Source organism: Podarcis filfolensis (genome assembly GCF_964270895.1).
Source record: "Podarcis filfolensis genome assembly, chromosome: 3".
NCBI classification, from domain to species: Eukaryota; Metazoa; Chordata; class Lepidosauria; order Squamata; family Lacertidae; genus Podarcis; species Podarcis filfolensis.
The window spans coordinates 92346382-92362580 of NC_139606.1; the positions used below are offsets into that span (position 1 = coordinate 92346382).

A 16199-nucleotide genomic window follows, 5' to 3' on the forward strand; every position below is an offset into this window, starting at 1 on the left:
AATGCTTAGCCACAAGCGGTATAAAACAAGTCTCTTGCTTATACATCCAGTAATGGGGGTTGACTCACTCCTGACACACCTAGTTATTAAATTTCTTTAGCTAGTTTAGACACTTACTTTCTTTGCTTAGGGAAAAAAAACCCCTCTATTTCCTTTAATCTGGTGTCTTCATTAAGAGAAAAGTGAAAGAAAGATTTGAGGCTACGTCCAAAGAAAATGCCAGTTAGTTCAGCATTTGATTTTATGTGTGGGGAAAGAACCAAAATAAAATAAAATAAAAATAAAAATACAGAGAGTAACTGAACGGAAGTGGGATAAAATTTAATAGAATTTGCAGCATTAAAGTGCTTACAGTACTGAGCAGTGAAATGGAAGGGAGATTCGCGTACAGAATTGTTTTTAATCTTTTAAAGCAAAAGTTAAAAGATTTAGAGAATTTAACTACCAGATACAAAACACAGTAGTGCTTATTTACATTTCTGTGCCATTCCAAAAGGCTTGGGACAAAGAGAACTAGAGTAGATTGGCATTATCATGTCATATAGCGCATATACTCTTGTGGGAAAGGAGTACCATGTTTTGGGGGTAGATACTAAGAACACATCTCCACATGTACTTACACCCAAAATTTGGGCCTGCTTCTCAGATGATAAATCTGTGTATAGGCAGAATCACTTGAAAACAGAAGTGGAGGCTCACGGGACGGATAGATGTGACAAGTTCTTGCACACAGATGTCAGGGAAAACGGCGCTAGCCTGCCTCCCCACCTCCAGTATGATTTCTATGTATAGCAAACTCAAGGTAGCACTGTGCAAATCTAACTGCTGCAGTGTGAGTAACAAGCCAACTGCATGTTTGAGTAGCAAACACTAACGTTTCAAACTGTGATGCTGCTGTAAAGTTTGTACGTACTTGCTCGGTACAATACAGTGGTACCTCGGGTTAAGTACTTAATTCGTTCCGGAGGTCTGTACTTAACCTGAAACTGTTCTTAACCTGAAGCACCACTTTAGCTAATGGGGCCTCCTGCTGCTGCTGCACCGCCGGAGCATGATTTCTGTTCTCATCCTGAAGCAACGTTCTTAACCTGAAGCACTATTTCTGGGTTAGCGGAGTCTGTAACCTGAAGCGTATGTAACCCGAGGTACCACTGTATACAGATTTGTCCACCTTACAGTACTCAAATGCTGTTATCCATCTGTCTCGGAAGACAATGGAGACAATTTCGGGAGACAATGGACAACTCTCTTTGGGAGTGAGGTCAAGCTGTTGGAAGGTTGCAGCGCTCAAATGTATAACAAATCAAAATGTTGCTTCCCTGAGAAATTATTCCGTGACTCAGAATGTCAGATAAGGCTACTCATATGTACAAGGTATGCTTTTAGTAGAGTTGTTTATTTTCATCCACAGAAAAGAACTAAGAAAATGCCCCCAAAGGATTTTTAACTACTCCAGGGACATGCTAGAAGCGCCCCCAAGTCAATAGAGCTGGGTAATATTAGCTTTTCAACATCGTGGTATTATCACCAGCCAAACATCGCCGTCTGGCGATGATGTTGAAAAAAAAGCTGCATTGGCACCAGCTTGTGAGGCACCAGGGGAAATTGCTGAAGCTCTCACCATGGGAGCTGAGGTAGTTTTGCAGGCACCTAGTGGGAGCCTGGGACAAGGCAACTTGCTTGTATGGTTCAGCTGGGGCACGGGAGGGTGGAAAGAAAACAAGGCCATGTTTGACTTGATAGAAAGGGAGTGAATGAGTTGCGTTACAGATAAGAATGCATATTGGAGCCATCAGGAGTTGGGAGAACGCAACAAATCATGCTACAGAAGCTTCAAAGAGAATGGAAGATTGAGCACTTATGCATAGCTGGTGGTGTAAAACAGGGTAGTAACAAAGGGGACTAACAGCATATCTAATTAAGTCAGCATGGCTGAAGTAATGCTTTAATTAGTCAGTGTTGCTGAAATGATGCTTTGAGGCTGTGCTGAAACAACAGTAAAGAGAGGGGTGGTTTGGTGATTTTACGTTGCTGTTACCTATGCTTGCATTGTGTTTGAATCCTTTGCAGCGACTTCTGCATTGGAGTTGCCACCTTGCACGTGCAAAATGAATGTTTTTGATTTACTACTGTGTTATTATTGACCTCCAGCAAGGAAACCTAGTTATTTCCCTACAGTGGAACATTTGGATCATGTCAAATCCCTATAAAGTAGGGTCTGTGATTTAATGTGCAGTAGGGAGGGATGGAAAAGGGATGCTGGTGGTGCTGTGGGTTAAACCACAGAGCCTAGGACTTGCCGATCAGAAGGTCGGCGGTTCGAATCCCCGCGACGGGGTGAGCTCCCGTTGCTCGGTCCCTGCTCCTGTCAACCTAGCAGTTCGAAAGCACCTTAAAGTGCAAGTAGATAAATAGGTACCGCTCCGGCGGGAAGATAAATGGCGTTTCCGTGTGCTGCTCTGGTTCGTGAGAAGCGGCTTAGTCATGCTGGCCACATGACCCGGAAGCTGTACGCCGGCTCCCTTGGCCAATAAAGCGAGATGAGTGCCGCAACCCCAGAGTTGGCCACGACTGGACCTAATGGTCAGGGGTCACTTTACCTTTTAGGGAGGGATGGAAAAGGTTCCCAAACCTTTCCCCACCAGTGTTCCTTTGTCTCCCAACATCACTTCTCCCCAGCCATTTTTCTCCTGGTTTGGGTTGCTTCTGGAGTCCCAGAAGAATTGTAGTTGGCGAATTGTGGAGTGAAATGTAGTACGAGAGAGGAGTGGAGTGTTCAGCTTTCAGCTCAACTGACTCCCACCAAGTTCAAATCTCCTACATACATATACATTACATGTATATCCCACTTTTCGTCCAAGAAGCCCCCCCTTCATTTTATCCCTGAGTAATCCTTTGAGGTAGGTTAGTCTGGGAGACTGCAAATGGCACAAAGTTGCCCCACAAGCTTCACAGATGAGTGGGGATTCAAACTCTGGCCTGCTGCCACCATGTCTATTTTGTCCTGAAGGCAGACCCTTGTATTTTTTTAAACTAGAACAAGCCAACAACAGTGGCTGGGTCCTGGCATGTTCTACTCACATTTATAGTGGACCATGATTATTTCAAGCATCATAGGAACAAATTTCATAGCGCCACTGTGTTAGAAGTTCCTTTGGTAAAATGCAATTGATTTGTGATTAGTTGAAAAATTAACATGTAAACTTCTAAAATTATATGCGGTCATACTAAGAGCGTTTAAGTAAAGGAGGGCGATCAGAGAAAGTCTGGGAAGACTTGTAGATAATCCAATAGAAAGAGAAATCCAAGATCTACAGTAAAGTAATGCCTCTATTAGAACCAACCAAAATGTCATGAAGTCATGACATTTCTAATTCCCAATATATATCTGAAACTATGCAAATATTTGACATTCACGTTCCATAAATAAACTTCAGAAAAATAAAAAGTCTAGCACTTGCACACATTCAAGAATGTTGAAAAGCAGACGCCCTTGTTGAGTCTGGTCTCCCCCTAATTATCCTGATTCTTTTAAAGAATTAGGGCCTTGCTGCTTAAGTGTTTTGAAAGCTATTCATCTATCGTCCCAAAATAACTCAGCCTTTTTGTCCTTGAATTAAGATGCTCACAGTTCATTCAGTGTACATTTTGAGCACTATCAAGCATAGCTTGTTCATAACTTGCTACAAGCTTTAAAATGGACTGAAATAATACTTTTCATAATTAACAGTGGGACAGAGGTATATTCTTGTTATATTAATTATCTCATTTGCACGCTACAGTTCAAAGGACTAATAGATCACTAGGTTAAGTACTGAATATTCTTCTGTTTCTTAGAAGGTGAGGGATGAAGGGCATGGGAAATGAGTTTTCAAACACTTTGTTGCTACCATTTGCAAATGCCAGATTCTAAAAGTCAAAAGACGTAACTACTCCGGGATTGTGGAGCAGAGGCGAAAGCGAGAATTTACAAAACCCTTTTGGAAACTGCAAAGAACTCTGGTTCTAAAAAGACAGTAATTACAACAAGGCCTTAGGTTGACTATGTAATGTGCTATCTTATTAAACTAAGAAAATTTAGCCTCTACAGACTGTATGTAGACATTAACTTGCCAGACATTAACTTTGAAATGGTTTTCAATACAGTGTGGTATATTTGCATAGAACCTAAGGCAATGGGGAACGCTTTAATGAAACTACAGCATATTGCTTTCATATGCACACTAAATAAGCAAAATGGGATCTGTGGAAAGATATTAATAAAGCCTGAACAAACTTTCTAAATTAATGTTGGCTGTGACTAATTTATTTGAGCAAAGAGCTAGGCAGGCCTAGCAAGTGTCGCTGGTGCACTGACATTCCAGAGAACCCATAGATCATAAGTTTCTGGAGTACAAAATGTGTCATTCTGAAGGCATCAGATACTGGAAAACCTTTTCCAATTTTGTGCGGACAAGGGGAAACGTAGGATTGTATCCAGTGTTGCCATTACACCTGTGCAATGGAACTTCCCTCTCATCTCTCTGCTGAAACTCCTTGTGCACCCTCAAAATCTGCTGCAGAGGGTTGCAGGATTCTCTGGGGTGATTTTGGGGCACATGTGGAGACGAGAGAGGAGAGGAGAAGTAGTCCTCTTGTACAAGCAAAAACACTGCATACAAACAACCCACAGCTTTTATGGGCATTAGTTTCTTGGGCAGTCCCCTTTTTACTTTGTCCGTAGAGGGGGAGGGGATGACAAGACAATGTTAAATGAGAGTGGGTGTAGAAACAAATTCTATTTTGCAGAACACTATGCTTCCATTCCAAAACAAGCAGCTTTTCCACTTCTTTGAATAGCACTCATGCAGTGATGTACATACAAAAACAGTGGTCAGGCTACCACAGTCCTGAAACTGCCATAGCTGTCTCACCAGCCAAATATGGTAAAAGACACTCATGGCAACTGAGGTCACCTGGGCCTCTAGCAAGAGCAAGAGCATGCAGGAGCACGCCCAGACTATCACCACAAGGCAATTGGCCAGTTGAATGGCCTTGAGAACCACTCACATACTCCATCTTGTCAGGATTCAGAATCAGTTTGGGTTTCTATAGCCTTTCCCGCTTCAAATGTTACAGAGAAATAGAAGTTCTGTTGATTACATGCTGATGACACCTCGCCAGAACCCCCAAATGACCATTCCCAACACTGCAAGCTGCGTGTGAAGTTAGTACAATTCTTTTATGACTCGAGTAACAGCTGAGGCTGTTTGGGAGTGCAGATGTGAGCTCTAAAGTTTCTTTTGTTCCTGTTTGGGGGCCATTGTACCAAAGGGATTATAAGCAGACTTTTGGGGAAAATATATGGCCAGCTTCAATGTCATGCCAGCGGATACAAAGGGACTCCCTTACCCCAATTCCCCTTGTGCCTCCCCAGTCTGCTCTGTAGGGTCCTCCAACTATCTAGAGCAGATTTGGGGGGCATGGGGGGAGGAGAGGAAGGAAAAGTTCCCTTGTGCAAGTGGAAGTCTGTTGCAAAAGTAGAATGCCACAATTGTTGCTAGAGCCATTGTTTTATTACAGGAACAAACAAATACAATTTAAAAGGGTCCCAAATCCATTACATCAATTGTTTAGCCCTTTTGTGAACTTATCAAGTTTGAGCTTCTGGTTAAACACAACTAAATTACAAGGGGAGAAGGTATCCTTGGAGGAGGCCTCAAGCAATTGTGCCGGAAGTTCTGTAGGCGAGGCGATAACCCTCAGGAACCTAGGACTCAATATGGTGTGTGTGTGTGTGTGTGTGTGTGTGTGTGTGTGTGTGTGTGTGTTTTGCACACATGGGCAAGAACTGCAGCCCCTTCTCCTTCTAAAAAAATCTCATCTGGGGGACTGGTTGGAAAGCCTGAAGTGCCTATAGGATGGGGAACAAAATCCCTGCGCTTCTCGCTTCTGAAGGCTATCTTAACATCTCACTTTCTTCCCCCTCTCCTTCAGGTTCTGTGTGTTTGTTTGTTCTGAAAGTGTGGTGTTTTAATAAGGTATATTCCCAGCCCTGATCTGCCGGAACCTGAAGGATAAGTAACATGCAGTAATCAACAACAACAACACGATCATTGAAAGTGAGGTGAAGAAAAAGAGAGGAAGGGGGGTATTTTCATTTTTTCATTTGGGGAAAAAAATCCACCCTTCCACCAGGGGTTGCCTTTTTTCAAAAAACAAAGCAAAGACAAAGTTTTTTTTCTTTTGGCAAGCTGCTAGGACCTGATAAATCGAGCTGGCCAGGGGAATGTGAGCTCTGGCCGGCGGGCTGTAGAAGCAACAGTGGGTGCTTCGCATGTTGGGAAGTCTGCCCCTCTCTGATGCTGAGATCGGCCACAGCTCTGGGAGCCCCTCTCCAATCGGATGCAGGTTGTCCAGGGGCAGAGCTGCAGGCGATCGCAGCACTGGAGAGGGGCACTGCCACCTCTCCAATGCTTCTGTCCTGGAACTGCGGTTGATCACAGCATCATCCACAGCAGGGGTAGGCAACCTAAGGCCCGTGGACTGGATGCAGCCCAATCGCCTTCTCAATCCGGCCCACAGACGGTCCGGGAATCAGCGTGTTTTTACATGAGTAGAATGTGCTTTTATTTAAAATGCATCTCTGGGTTATTTGTGGGGCCTGCCTGGTGTTTTTACGTGAGTAGAATGTGTCCTTTTATTTAAAATGCATTTCTGGGTTATTTGTGGGGTGTAGGAATATTTTCCTTTTTAAAAAAAAAAAAAGAGTACGGCCCACCACATGGTCTGAGGGACGGTGGACCGGCCCGCAGCTGAAAAGTGTTCCTGACCCCTGATCCACAGCATCATTGGAGAGGGGCACCGGCACCTGGGCTCCAGTGGGTGAGCCCGCCCTGCCCCCAGCAACCCATTCCCCTGGCGTGCGTGCCCACCCAGGGCAGCAAACAGGGACACAATGTCCCTGCTGTCTACTACTCCATAATATAAGCAAAAAAGTAAGTGAGTTATTGATATCAAGCTCTATAGTGTCAGCTTTACTTTTAGAAACAAAACCGACTACATTTATTTGAAATGTTGAAACCAATCTGAGTGTACACAGTTATTTCAAATTCATCAGAGTTTCTGTAATTCAAAGGTAAATACTATGCCGAATGCAATTCAGCTGAAAAACAGCAAAAGCAATTCTTCACTTTTTAAAAAATGATTTAGAACACGAAGAATCAACACTTCATTCTTTTAATGTTAGGTCACTGACAAATGCTAAGCTCTAGGCGGCTTGAAAAACCTGCTATGACCTGCTGTGCCAAACTGGTTACTTGCCAAGTCTCAATTTTTCGTTAAATTTGTAGAGAGATCTTTCCTCTGTAATAATATTGGTTCCCCCCTACCTTTTCCAATTCCCAATTAAAGTTAACAATGTGGAGATATACAGTAATGAAAGCTGCTTTCATTATACACTAAATTTAATTAATGTGTCATACAAAAATGGAAGGACACCTACATTTAATATTACACTGTCAGAACATGCACACTGCAGTGCTGAACGACTTCCAACTAGGGCTGTTTTACACACTTTCTTTTAATTGCCTTCCCAGCTTTTGGACAAAACCGAGGTCCATATGCTCTGTGCGGGGCAATGTGCACATTTAAAATTAGAAATAAACAAAAAACCCTTACATTATTTCTAAGTAAGAATATCATTTTTGTGTGTGGAATAGATCTAATGCAATAGGGAAAAGTCAATTTCATGTCCATTTTTGGAAAATAGCACCATTTAATAAATTTGAGGTTTAAAAATAAGAGAAGATAAGGATATTTATAGAACAACACACAATGTTCAACTTCCAAACCAAGGATGCTTAATTTAACTTTAACTTGCACCGGGGGGTGGGGGGGCTACCAGAAAAGTAGATTTGATTCCGTCTTCATACTAAAAGAAAGCCAAGCAGGCTGGGTATAGAGAAGAAGAACAGAAATTGAGATATAGGAGAGCTTGCCAAAGTGTCAGAGAAAGTTTGAAAAGGCTATGCCAGCACCCAATTATGAAATACCTAAGCAGGTGGCACAGCCAGGTGCTACAGTGTAATGTTGGTTTGGGCTGGACCACTAAAAGAATTGGGCAGATGGATCAGAGCCTGCTGCTCAGTCCTGGTGCACCATCTAAAGAACTTTCCAGTAATGTCCACAATGGAGATAAAATTATGACATTACGTATTTCATGTATATTTTCTTACAGAGCTCATTCCAAAAACACCCTATACCTAGTTCATGTGGGGATCAATGTGCTGTCCATTTTGGTTATGAAAATGCCATTTCCTACCAATACCAAGTGTTTGTTTGTTTTGTTTTGAAACCTCTTTAGGATCATCATACTGAAGAGTACAAAGAATCAAAAAGCCCAAGTTAAAATCCACAGATCACAATCCTTGTAAACACTGATCTAACTGCATTTAGTTTAGCTCAACTGTTGGGATTCGAAAAGGGTTTGACGTGACAGATGTTGCTGAAGAACAACAATTCTCATTACAATTTTATATTCTGTGTATTTTAACCAACGCCAAGAGATCATATGAGACAACTAATTGTAAGCTAGTCAAGAGAAAAACCTCCACCTTGCAGTAATCTGAAAGATACATATATGCAGAGAGACACAGCTTGCCTACTGTCCTGGTCAGATGTTCAACTTGATTTGTCTTCAGCCACACTATAAGATATTACATATATATGATTAACAATGAAATACTGTGTGTCTACTCAGAAGCAAGTCCCACTGAGTTACCCAAGTTGGTACAGAACTGCATCCTACCACTGTTTTTCTACCAAATAATGTACCCCCTAGGAAATGTGTGGTAAAGATGAGTGCTTTCCAAGAACCAAGGTTTTGGGTACCTAGGTTCCCGAATGGCTTGGCTCCTGAACAAATTGGCTCCTGCACGTCGCAGACCTGGAAATAAGTGTTCCAGTTTGCGAATGTTTTTTGGAAGCCAAACGTCTATTTTAGCTGTTGGTATTGTTTCCGGGGCCAATCAGAAGCTGTGCCTTGGTTTGCAAACGTTTTGGAAGTCAAACGGACTTCAAGAACGGATTGAGTTCGGGAAACAAGGCACCACATGAAGGAGACATCAAAAACTATTTGTAATAACAAGTCACAAAATGGCATGTCTTAATGTGAAAATATTTAAGATAGAAATAGTTTTAGATCAGAAGGGCACCAACAATCCCAACCAACTAACTTGTGTCAATTTGGAATTCTGCTACCCCTAACAATCAATCATTAATACTTACAATTTTTGGATATGCCATGCCTTATGTAAGGTATATAAAATAACCAAACCTTCTTTATCTTTAATTCAACATGGGCTACTGGAGCATAAGTTTGCACATACTTCTAGATGAAACATGTCTGATGCACTAGGACTATAGTGGGAATGATTTAGCTTACTATAGGCTTGCTTTAAAACCTTTTATCTACATTGTTAAACAAGTAAAGTAGAAAGCATATAAAAATAACAATTCAGACACTATAGGAAAGAGCCACTGTCCTCCTAGTGGTGCAGCAATAAAACTGCTAGCACATTTGCAAAGCTAAGTAGGGTGCGGTATGGTTTCAAATTGGATGGGGGACCATATGTTGAGATTCCTGCATTGCAGGGGGTTGGACTAGATGACCCTTGTAATCCCTTCCAACTCTACAATTCAAATATACTTACCGTATATTGGCTATATGTTGTTGCACAGGCTGATGCTGAAAATGTTCAGGCCACTGATGATGTAGGCAGAATGAGGGCGAGGACTGAAGACAGCAGGCAGTCTGATACAAGGGTGTATGTTTTTGGCAAGCGGATGCTGAATATTCTGTATGAAGGTTTGGGCAGCAGGAAGTTAATGGAGATGGCGCCGCATTGCCAGACAGTGAAAGGCATTCTTGCTGATTACAATGGTGATTTAGAGGCTGATGATGGTATGGGCAAGGGCGACAACACTGTGATAATACCTGTGGAGTTCTTTGGTCATCTACAGGCAGAAACGATGGTTTTAGCATGCCATTAAGTTGAAGGCACCCATTTGCACTCACTTTTCTTCTTGTGGTTTCCTTAGATGGGAGGTTTTGAACGGCAACATTGCCATCACTGGTCGCAAGAAGATCAGGACTAGTTGCATTGGTCGGGATGTTACCATTGCTCAGAACGACAAAGTCATTGCTCCCATTGCTTGTAGCCATGCTCCAAAGTTCTGGTGGTCTGCAATGCTTCTAGAAGGGAGGAAAAGAAAGAAAAAGTTAAAAATGAAAAAGGCACAATCTGCTGAATAAAAAGAAACCTGGATTAAGGATGCACCAAGTATCTGTACAGTTACAATTAGGGCTGGGCAATAGTTGGATTTCATCATCATGATATATTGCCAGCTAAACATTGCGGTATACCAATATATCACAATGTCTAAAATAAGGATGGAACTAAGTACAGTATAGGGACGCAGGTGGAGGTCTATGGTCTAAACCACTGAGCCTAGGGCTTGCCGATCGGAAGGTCAGTGGTTCGAATCCACGCGATGGGGGAAGCTCCCGTTGCTCGGTCCCAGCTCCTGCCAACCTAGCAGTTTGAAAGCACATCAAAGTGCAAGTAGATAAATAGGTACTGCTCCGGCGGGAAGGTAAATGGGGTTTCCGTGCGCTGCTCTGGTTTTGCCAGAAGCGACTTAGTCATGCTGGCCACATGACCCAGAAAAACTGTCTGCATACAAACGTCGGCTCCCTCAACCAGTAAAGCGAGATGAGCGCCACAACTCCAGAGTTGTTCGCGACTGGACTTAACTGCCAGGGGTCCTTTACCTTTTTCAGTACAGTATAGACACTGGCTGGCTTCACGTTTCCCCCCGCATCATGACTTCTGCATTGTCCTTGACCACTGACCAAGCTAACTACAAATGAATTTGAGTCCAACACCACCACTGGGGTAAGTGTGGGCGCAAAGGTTAGTCACCCTGATCTAGAAGAAGAGACTGCTATCACTGATCTAACATCTTTAGAATGTACATAACATTAAAGCTTTGTGATTGTTAATAGCTTGCTAAGATTCTGCTTGCTCTATAGGGACCCATAAACGTTAATTTTCTCTTTCTTCTCTACTACTGAGCTGTTGAGAGTGCCTGAAACTGTACAGCCAGCCAAGCTATCTAATTGGTTCATCACTAATATCAAACAGAAGGTGCTATGCACAATGGAAGGCTGCCCAGAGCAACCCTGGATGCTGATTCTCAGAGCCATTTGGGTTTGGAATCCTCAATGCCTAAAGCTAAAGGAGGTGGGGGAGAAAGAGCCCTGAATAATGTAACTTAAAACTATTTGTTCTATGTTACACTCAGACACTCTGCAAAGTTAATACCAAACGGCAACCAGTCAAAACTTGACAGCGTTTTCAAGACAGGAATATTTTCCTTCAGAATCCAATTCCTTGCATTCCTATGTTTAATATTCTTTCCCGACCCACTGCACCCTAAACCAGTAGACCCCATTAAAAAGTTACTGAACACACACTTGCCAAGTTTAAATTTAAGCAGTTGAATGAAGCTGGTTGCTGTCTGAAAACATTTAATTTTTAAAATACTGTATGGCTGAAGTAGAGTAGTTTTCTCATGGATTGTATGGCAATTTCAGATGGCTACAGAAAGGGATGTAACAATAAGCACACAATTAAAAAGAAGAATATTTTTTCCTTTAAAGAGACATCTGTACACTTTTCCTTTTGTGCAATAGATTCAGAAGCACACTGACACGCTGGAGAATCACTATCTTCTGAACAGGAAATTCAAGCATCCAAGTCAACCAATAGCTTCTTCCATATTTTCATTAGGATTTCTAAAGCAGTAGGTATAAACATTTATTGATCTGAACTCTGGGCAACCCAAAAAGGTCATGACTGGGACGAGACAGACCAATTCCTTTGCTGTTAGGATGCAAATACACAAAAAGGCAGCTGAAAAATGACTTTATGACCTACCAAGTCTACAGAGAACGTTTTGTGGTTTCTTTGTTCTCTATGATGAGAGGGCAAAGATGAGCAGGTTCCCGGCTGCTCATGATAAGAGACAAGAGCCACACCAGACACACACAAATCAGCAATAAAAGAGCAGCAAGCTAGCAACAAAAAGCACAGTGAAACCCATGTGTTTTAACCTGCTTGCAAAATGCTGAAAGGGAAGGTGTCAAACTGTGGGAGGCTATTCCATGGAAAATGGTGGCGAAAGAGGTCCTGCTTCTCATGGGGCTCCTTCAGCAAGCTGTTGTCCCAAAGAGAAGAACAGACTGCGGGGAAGGTTGAAAATTGTAGTTCTGATGTTAAGAATGGAGAGGGGGCTGCCAGGGTATCATTTGGAGAACTGGTTTACCAGGCTTCAGCAGGCTTGTCTGAATTTGTTCTGAGCCTGGCACTATGACCAAAATAAAAGAAGCAAAGGTGTATATGGCTATGGTAGCAGTTTATTACAGAACTCCAGAAGGGAAAAAAGCTCTGTTCCTTCTCTTTTTAATCCTACAACTGATTCTCCACTCTGGGGGGTTCTCTTTCTGCTAAGACAACCACTCAAGTACAGGATTTACCTTGGTATGGGATGGTTAGTACACCAGCCATGGCAGTATCTTTCTATTTTCACCCCCCCCCTTTTTTTCTTTCCTTTGGTGTCCTCTGCTCAGGGCCAATTTTGGGGTCCAAGGATTACACACACATGAAGGCAGTAGATGAATGGAAGGACCCTGAGTGAGTGGTAGGGAAAGGAAGACCTCCCAGGGTGAAAGATTGGGAGAAGAAAGGAAAGTTCCCAGGTGAGAGCTGGGAGGGTCCACCACTTTCTGTGTGAGACAAGGGTTAAGGGCTACCTTTGAGACAGGACTCTGTGATTTCTTCTCTGTGTGTTTTTATTTATACCAATCTCTTTTATCTTATTGTATTATGAAAAAGCTTTAATAATATTTTTTTTTAAAATTTATCTGTAAAAATGATTCTGATACAGTGGTGCCTCGCAAGACGAAATTAATTCGTTCCGCAAGTTTTTTCTTCTTGCGAGTTTTTCGTCTTGCGAAGCACGGTTTCCCATAGGAATGCATTGAAAATCAATTAATGCGTTCCTATGGAGACCGCTTGCCAGGCTGGCCTTCAGGACAGGTACGGGAACAGAGGGGAAGGCGCGCAGCGCTTCTCCTCTGTTCCCGGGGCTTGCGGTGGGAGGAGGGTTTTTCCTCCCCACCGCCAACATTCAGAACAGCATTCTGAATGTTGGCGGTGGGAAGGAAAACCCTCCTCCCACCGCAAGTCTTCAGGACAGCCATCCGAAGGCTGGCGCGGGGAGAAGGTCTCTCCGCCCCACCGCCAGCCTTCGGAGGAGCCTTCCGAAGGCTGCCGGTGGGAGGAGGTCTCTCCGCCCCACCGCCAGCCTTCCGAGCAGCCTTCCGAAGGCTGGCGGCGGCGGGAGGTCTCTCCGCCCCACCGCCAGCCTTCCGAGGAGGTCCGAGGACAGTGGGGAAGACGCGCTGCGCTTCCCCGCTGTCCTGGAGATTTCCCTATGGGCTTTCGTCTTGCGAAGGAAGCCCATAGGGAAATTCGTCTTGCGAAGCGCATCGAAAAACGGAAAACCCTTTCGTCTAGCGGGTTTTTCGTCTTGCGAGGCGTTCGTCTTGCGGGGCACCACTGTATTATGTTGAGGTGCAGGAATATCTTTCATCTGAGTTTTGAGACTACAGACAGAAAACTCATGACCATCAGGTTTAATTTCAACACCATCAGTAATGTACTTTGGACTCGGCATTAAACATCAAACTGCAAAAAACAAACTTCAATGTCTACCCACAGTTGCACAGAAGGCAAAGCGACTCCCAAAAGTTCCTCTAGATCAGGCATAGGCAAACTCAGCCTTACAGAAGTTTTGTAACTACAATTCCCATCATCCCTGACCATTGGTCCTGTTAGCTAGGGATGATGGGAGTTGTAGTCCCCAAAAAATCTGGAGGGCCGAGTTTGCCTATGCCTGCTCTAGATAGTCAGAACCCATGCCCATATCCTCAGGCCAAACCAAGTGAAAGTGATCCCACAAACCTGGACCAGATGGTACTCAAGGAGCCTCCCCGAGATCAGCTTCAACAGTAATATCAAATTAGGAATGGAAATTAGTGACTTTGCCCTCAAGTGCTTCACAAAACTACTACAGTGGGCTACTCAGTGATCTGTTGCTACATCTGCTGGGCTGATACTAACCAGACCCTTCAGCGTTAGGAAAAGGTCCCCTAGGTAGTTCACCGAGTATGCAATTGTGGCTATAAAGTGAGCCGTCTCTGATGCCATCACCTCCACATAGACTCTCACCTGTGTTTGGTCCAAGACTTTAAGGAAGAACTGTAATGCTGTACTGCACTCAGACATGTGTGCAGGATTTTGTGTTCACTCAAGTGAATATTAATTTTAGATGTGGGTAAACCTCTCCCATTCCTTCAGGCCAAGATGACGTATTTCATTACTCTGAAGAGGTTTTTTTATGTTATTATTAAGAAAGGGTGTGGGGGTGGGAGAAGGAGGCTTGAAAAAACATTGGTTCAAGAAAAGCCATCTGGACTAACACCACTTACTATTGAAAAAGACAAGTGCAAAATCAGGTGGGAATGAAGTACTGGAAATGTGGTTTCATTTGCTATTTAGTGCAGAGCATTATAAATCTTTAGACGGCCTTAGGAACCAGCTAATTAGCTGCTGAACCATTCATCCCCAGCCTCTCCTAAATCCAACAAAAACTCAACTTAAAAAACCGACGACAACTGTTCTATAACATTTAACCTAGATTCCACTTGCACATGAAATTATTTCATATATAAGCTGCAAAAGAAAGCTCCCAAGCAAACAATCCTGGTTTAGAGGGGTTGTGCTGTTTAAACCAGGTATAGGCAAACTTGGCTCTCTAGATGTTTTGGCACTACAACTCCCATCATCCCTGACCACTAGCTAGGGATGATGGGAGTTGTAGTCCCAAAACATCTAGAGGGCCGAGTTTGCCTATGCCTGGTTTAAATCATTGAATTCCTGCCAGATAAAGAGATTGCAGCATGCTAGCTGATGGAAATATGTCTTCTCATTCTAAAGTCTTCATTAAGGTGTTTTCCTTAAATGCTGCAAGACAGACAAACTGAGCAATATGCAACAGAGTGATATGCAACAACCTGTATAATTATTAAAATAAATTCTATGATTTTCTACAGAATGTTTATACAGCAAGCCTGCACCCTTCCACTACTCTCGTTTTACAACAAAATTATGTGGGTGTGGGTGAGAGAGAAGTGACAGACGGCCCTTGATATTTGGATTTTCTATCTGTCTCTCAAGCCAGTATTCCTAAGGCAATTAAGAAAATGCTTAATGTCATTGATCTTAACCAGTGCTTTTTTTCTAAAAAAAAGTTTTAAGGGTACGCTCATATTCCTACTTATACTGATATACTGCCCCTCAATGAGGTCAAACTTAGATTCACAAAATGTTTAGGGGTATGCGTCCCCGTCCCCCCCAAAAAGCACTGATCTTAGCTTCCGGCTCTCAGCTAGACATTTTTGAAATTCCCTAGTGCCTTTGCTATTCACAGGCCAAGGGAGTCTCCCACAGTTTCCTGGCATTGCTTTTTATTTTGTTTATAGGCCGCTAGCTATACACTGAACACTCGTCTTTAACTATGATAACTTACTCCTCGAGGAAGCTCTGTTTCTGCAGAATGCCATTCCCTAATCAAAGTAGTTTAGGTCTACTTTAATGTGTACAAAGAAAATGTGTGTGTTTGTTAAATCCAACAAGCTTGCTGTAGTAAGTATTAATAAGTAAAGTTCAACATGGTTAAAATGAAGTATTTTAACTCCTTTCCTTCAAACAAGGGTGGAGGTATATGCTTGCAAAGTCCTCTTCCCTCGATCACCACCTGAGCAGAGTCCTTTTCTGTCTCCTCCTAATAGGAACTTAGAGCTAAGAGCTCTCATTATGTGTTAAGTAGGATGCCCATTATCTGATTCTTCACCCCTGAAGCTTGGATGTGAATGTTTCCTCAGCCATTTTTTGCACAGGCCATGGGTTTTAATTATGTACAGGTGTAAGTATATGTCATTGCAGATGCTACTTAAAATTTACATCCTTCTTAAACCTAAATCAATCATTAATGCATAGCGTTTGCTCACAATACATGAATTCAGAGGTACT

At 42.8% G+C, this 16199-nt stretch overlaps 1 protein-coding gene across 3 annotated transcripts in view; it reads right to left on the reverse strand.

The window, feature by feature from the left end:
- Positions 1 to 16199, reverse strand: part of DISP1 (dispatched RND transporter family member 1) — an 87810-nt gene that overhangs the window by 27572 nt on the left and 44039 nt on the right. For 2 of the 3 annotated variants that reach the window (XM_083604877.1, XM_083604878.1), the window contains exon 2: positions 9693 to 10234. In XM_083604877.1, coding sequence (XP_083461003.1) covers positions 9693 to 10234 — 542 coding nt within the window. The remainder of the gene's footprint in view (positions 1 to 9692; positions 10235 to 16199) is intronic. The other variant, XM_083604879.1, reaches the window with a different exon arrangement.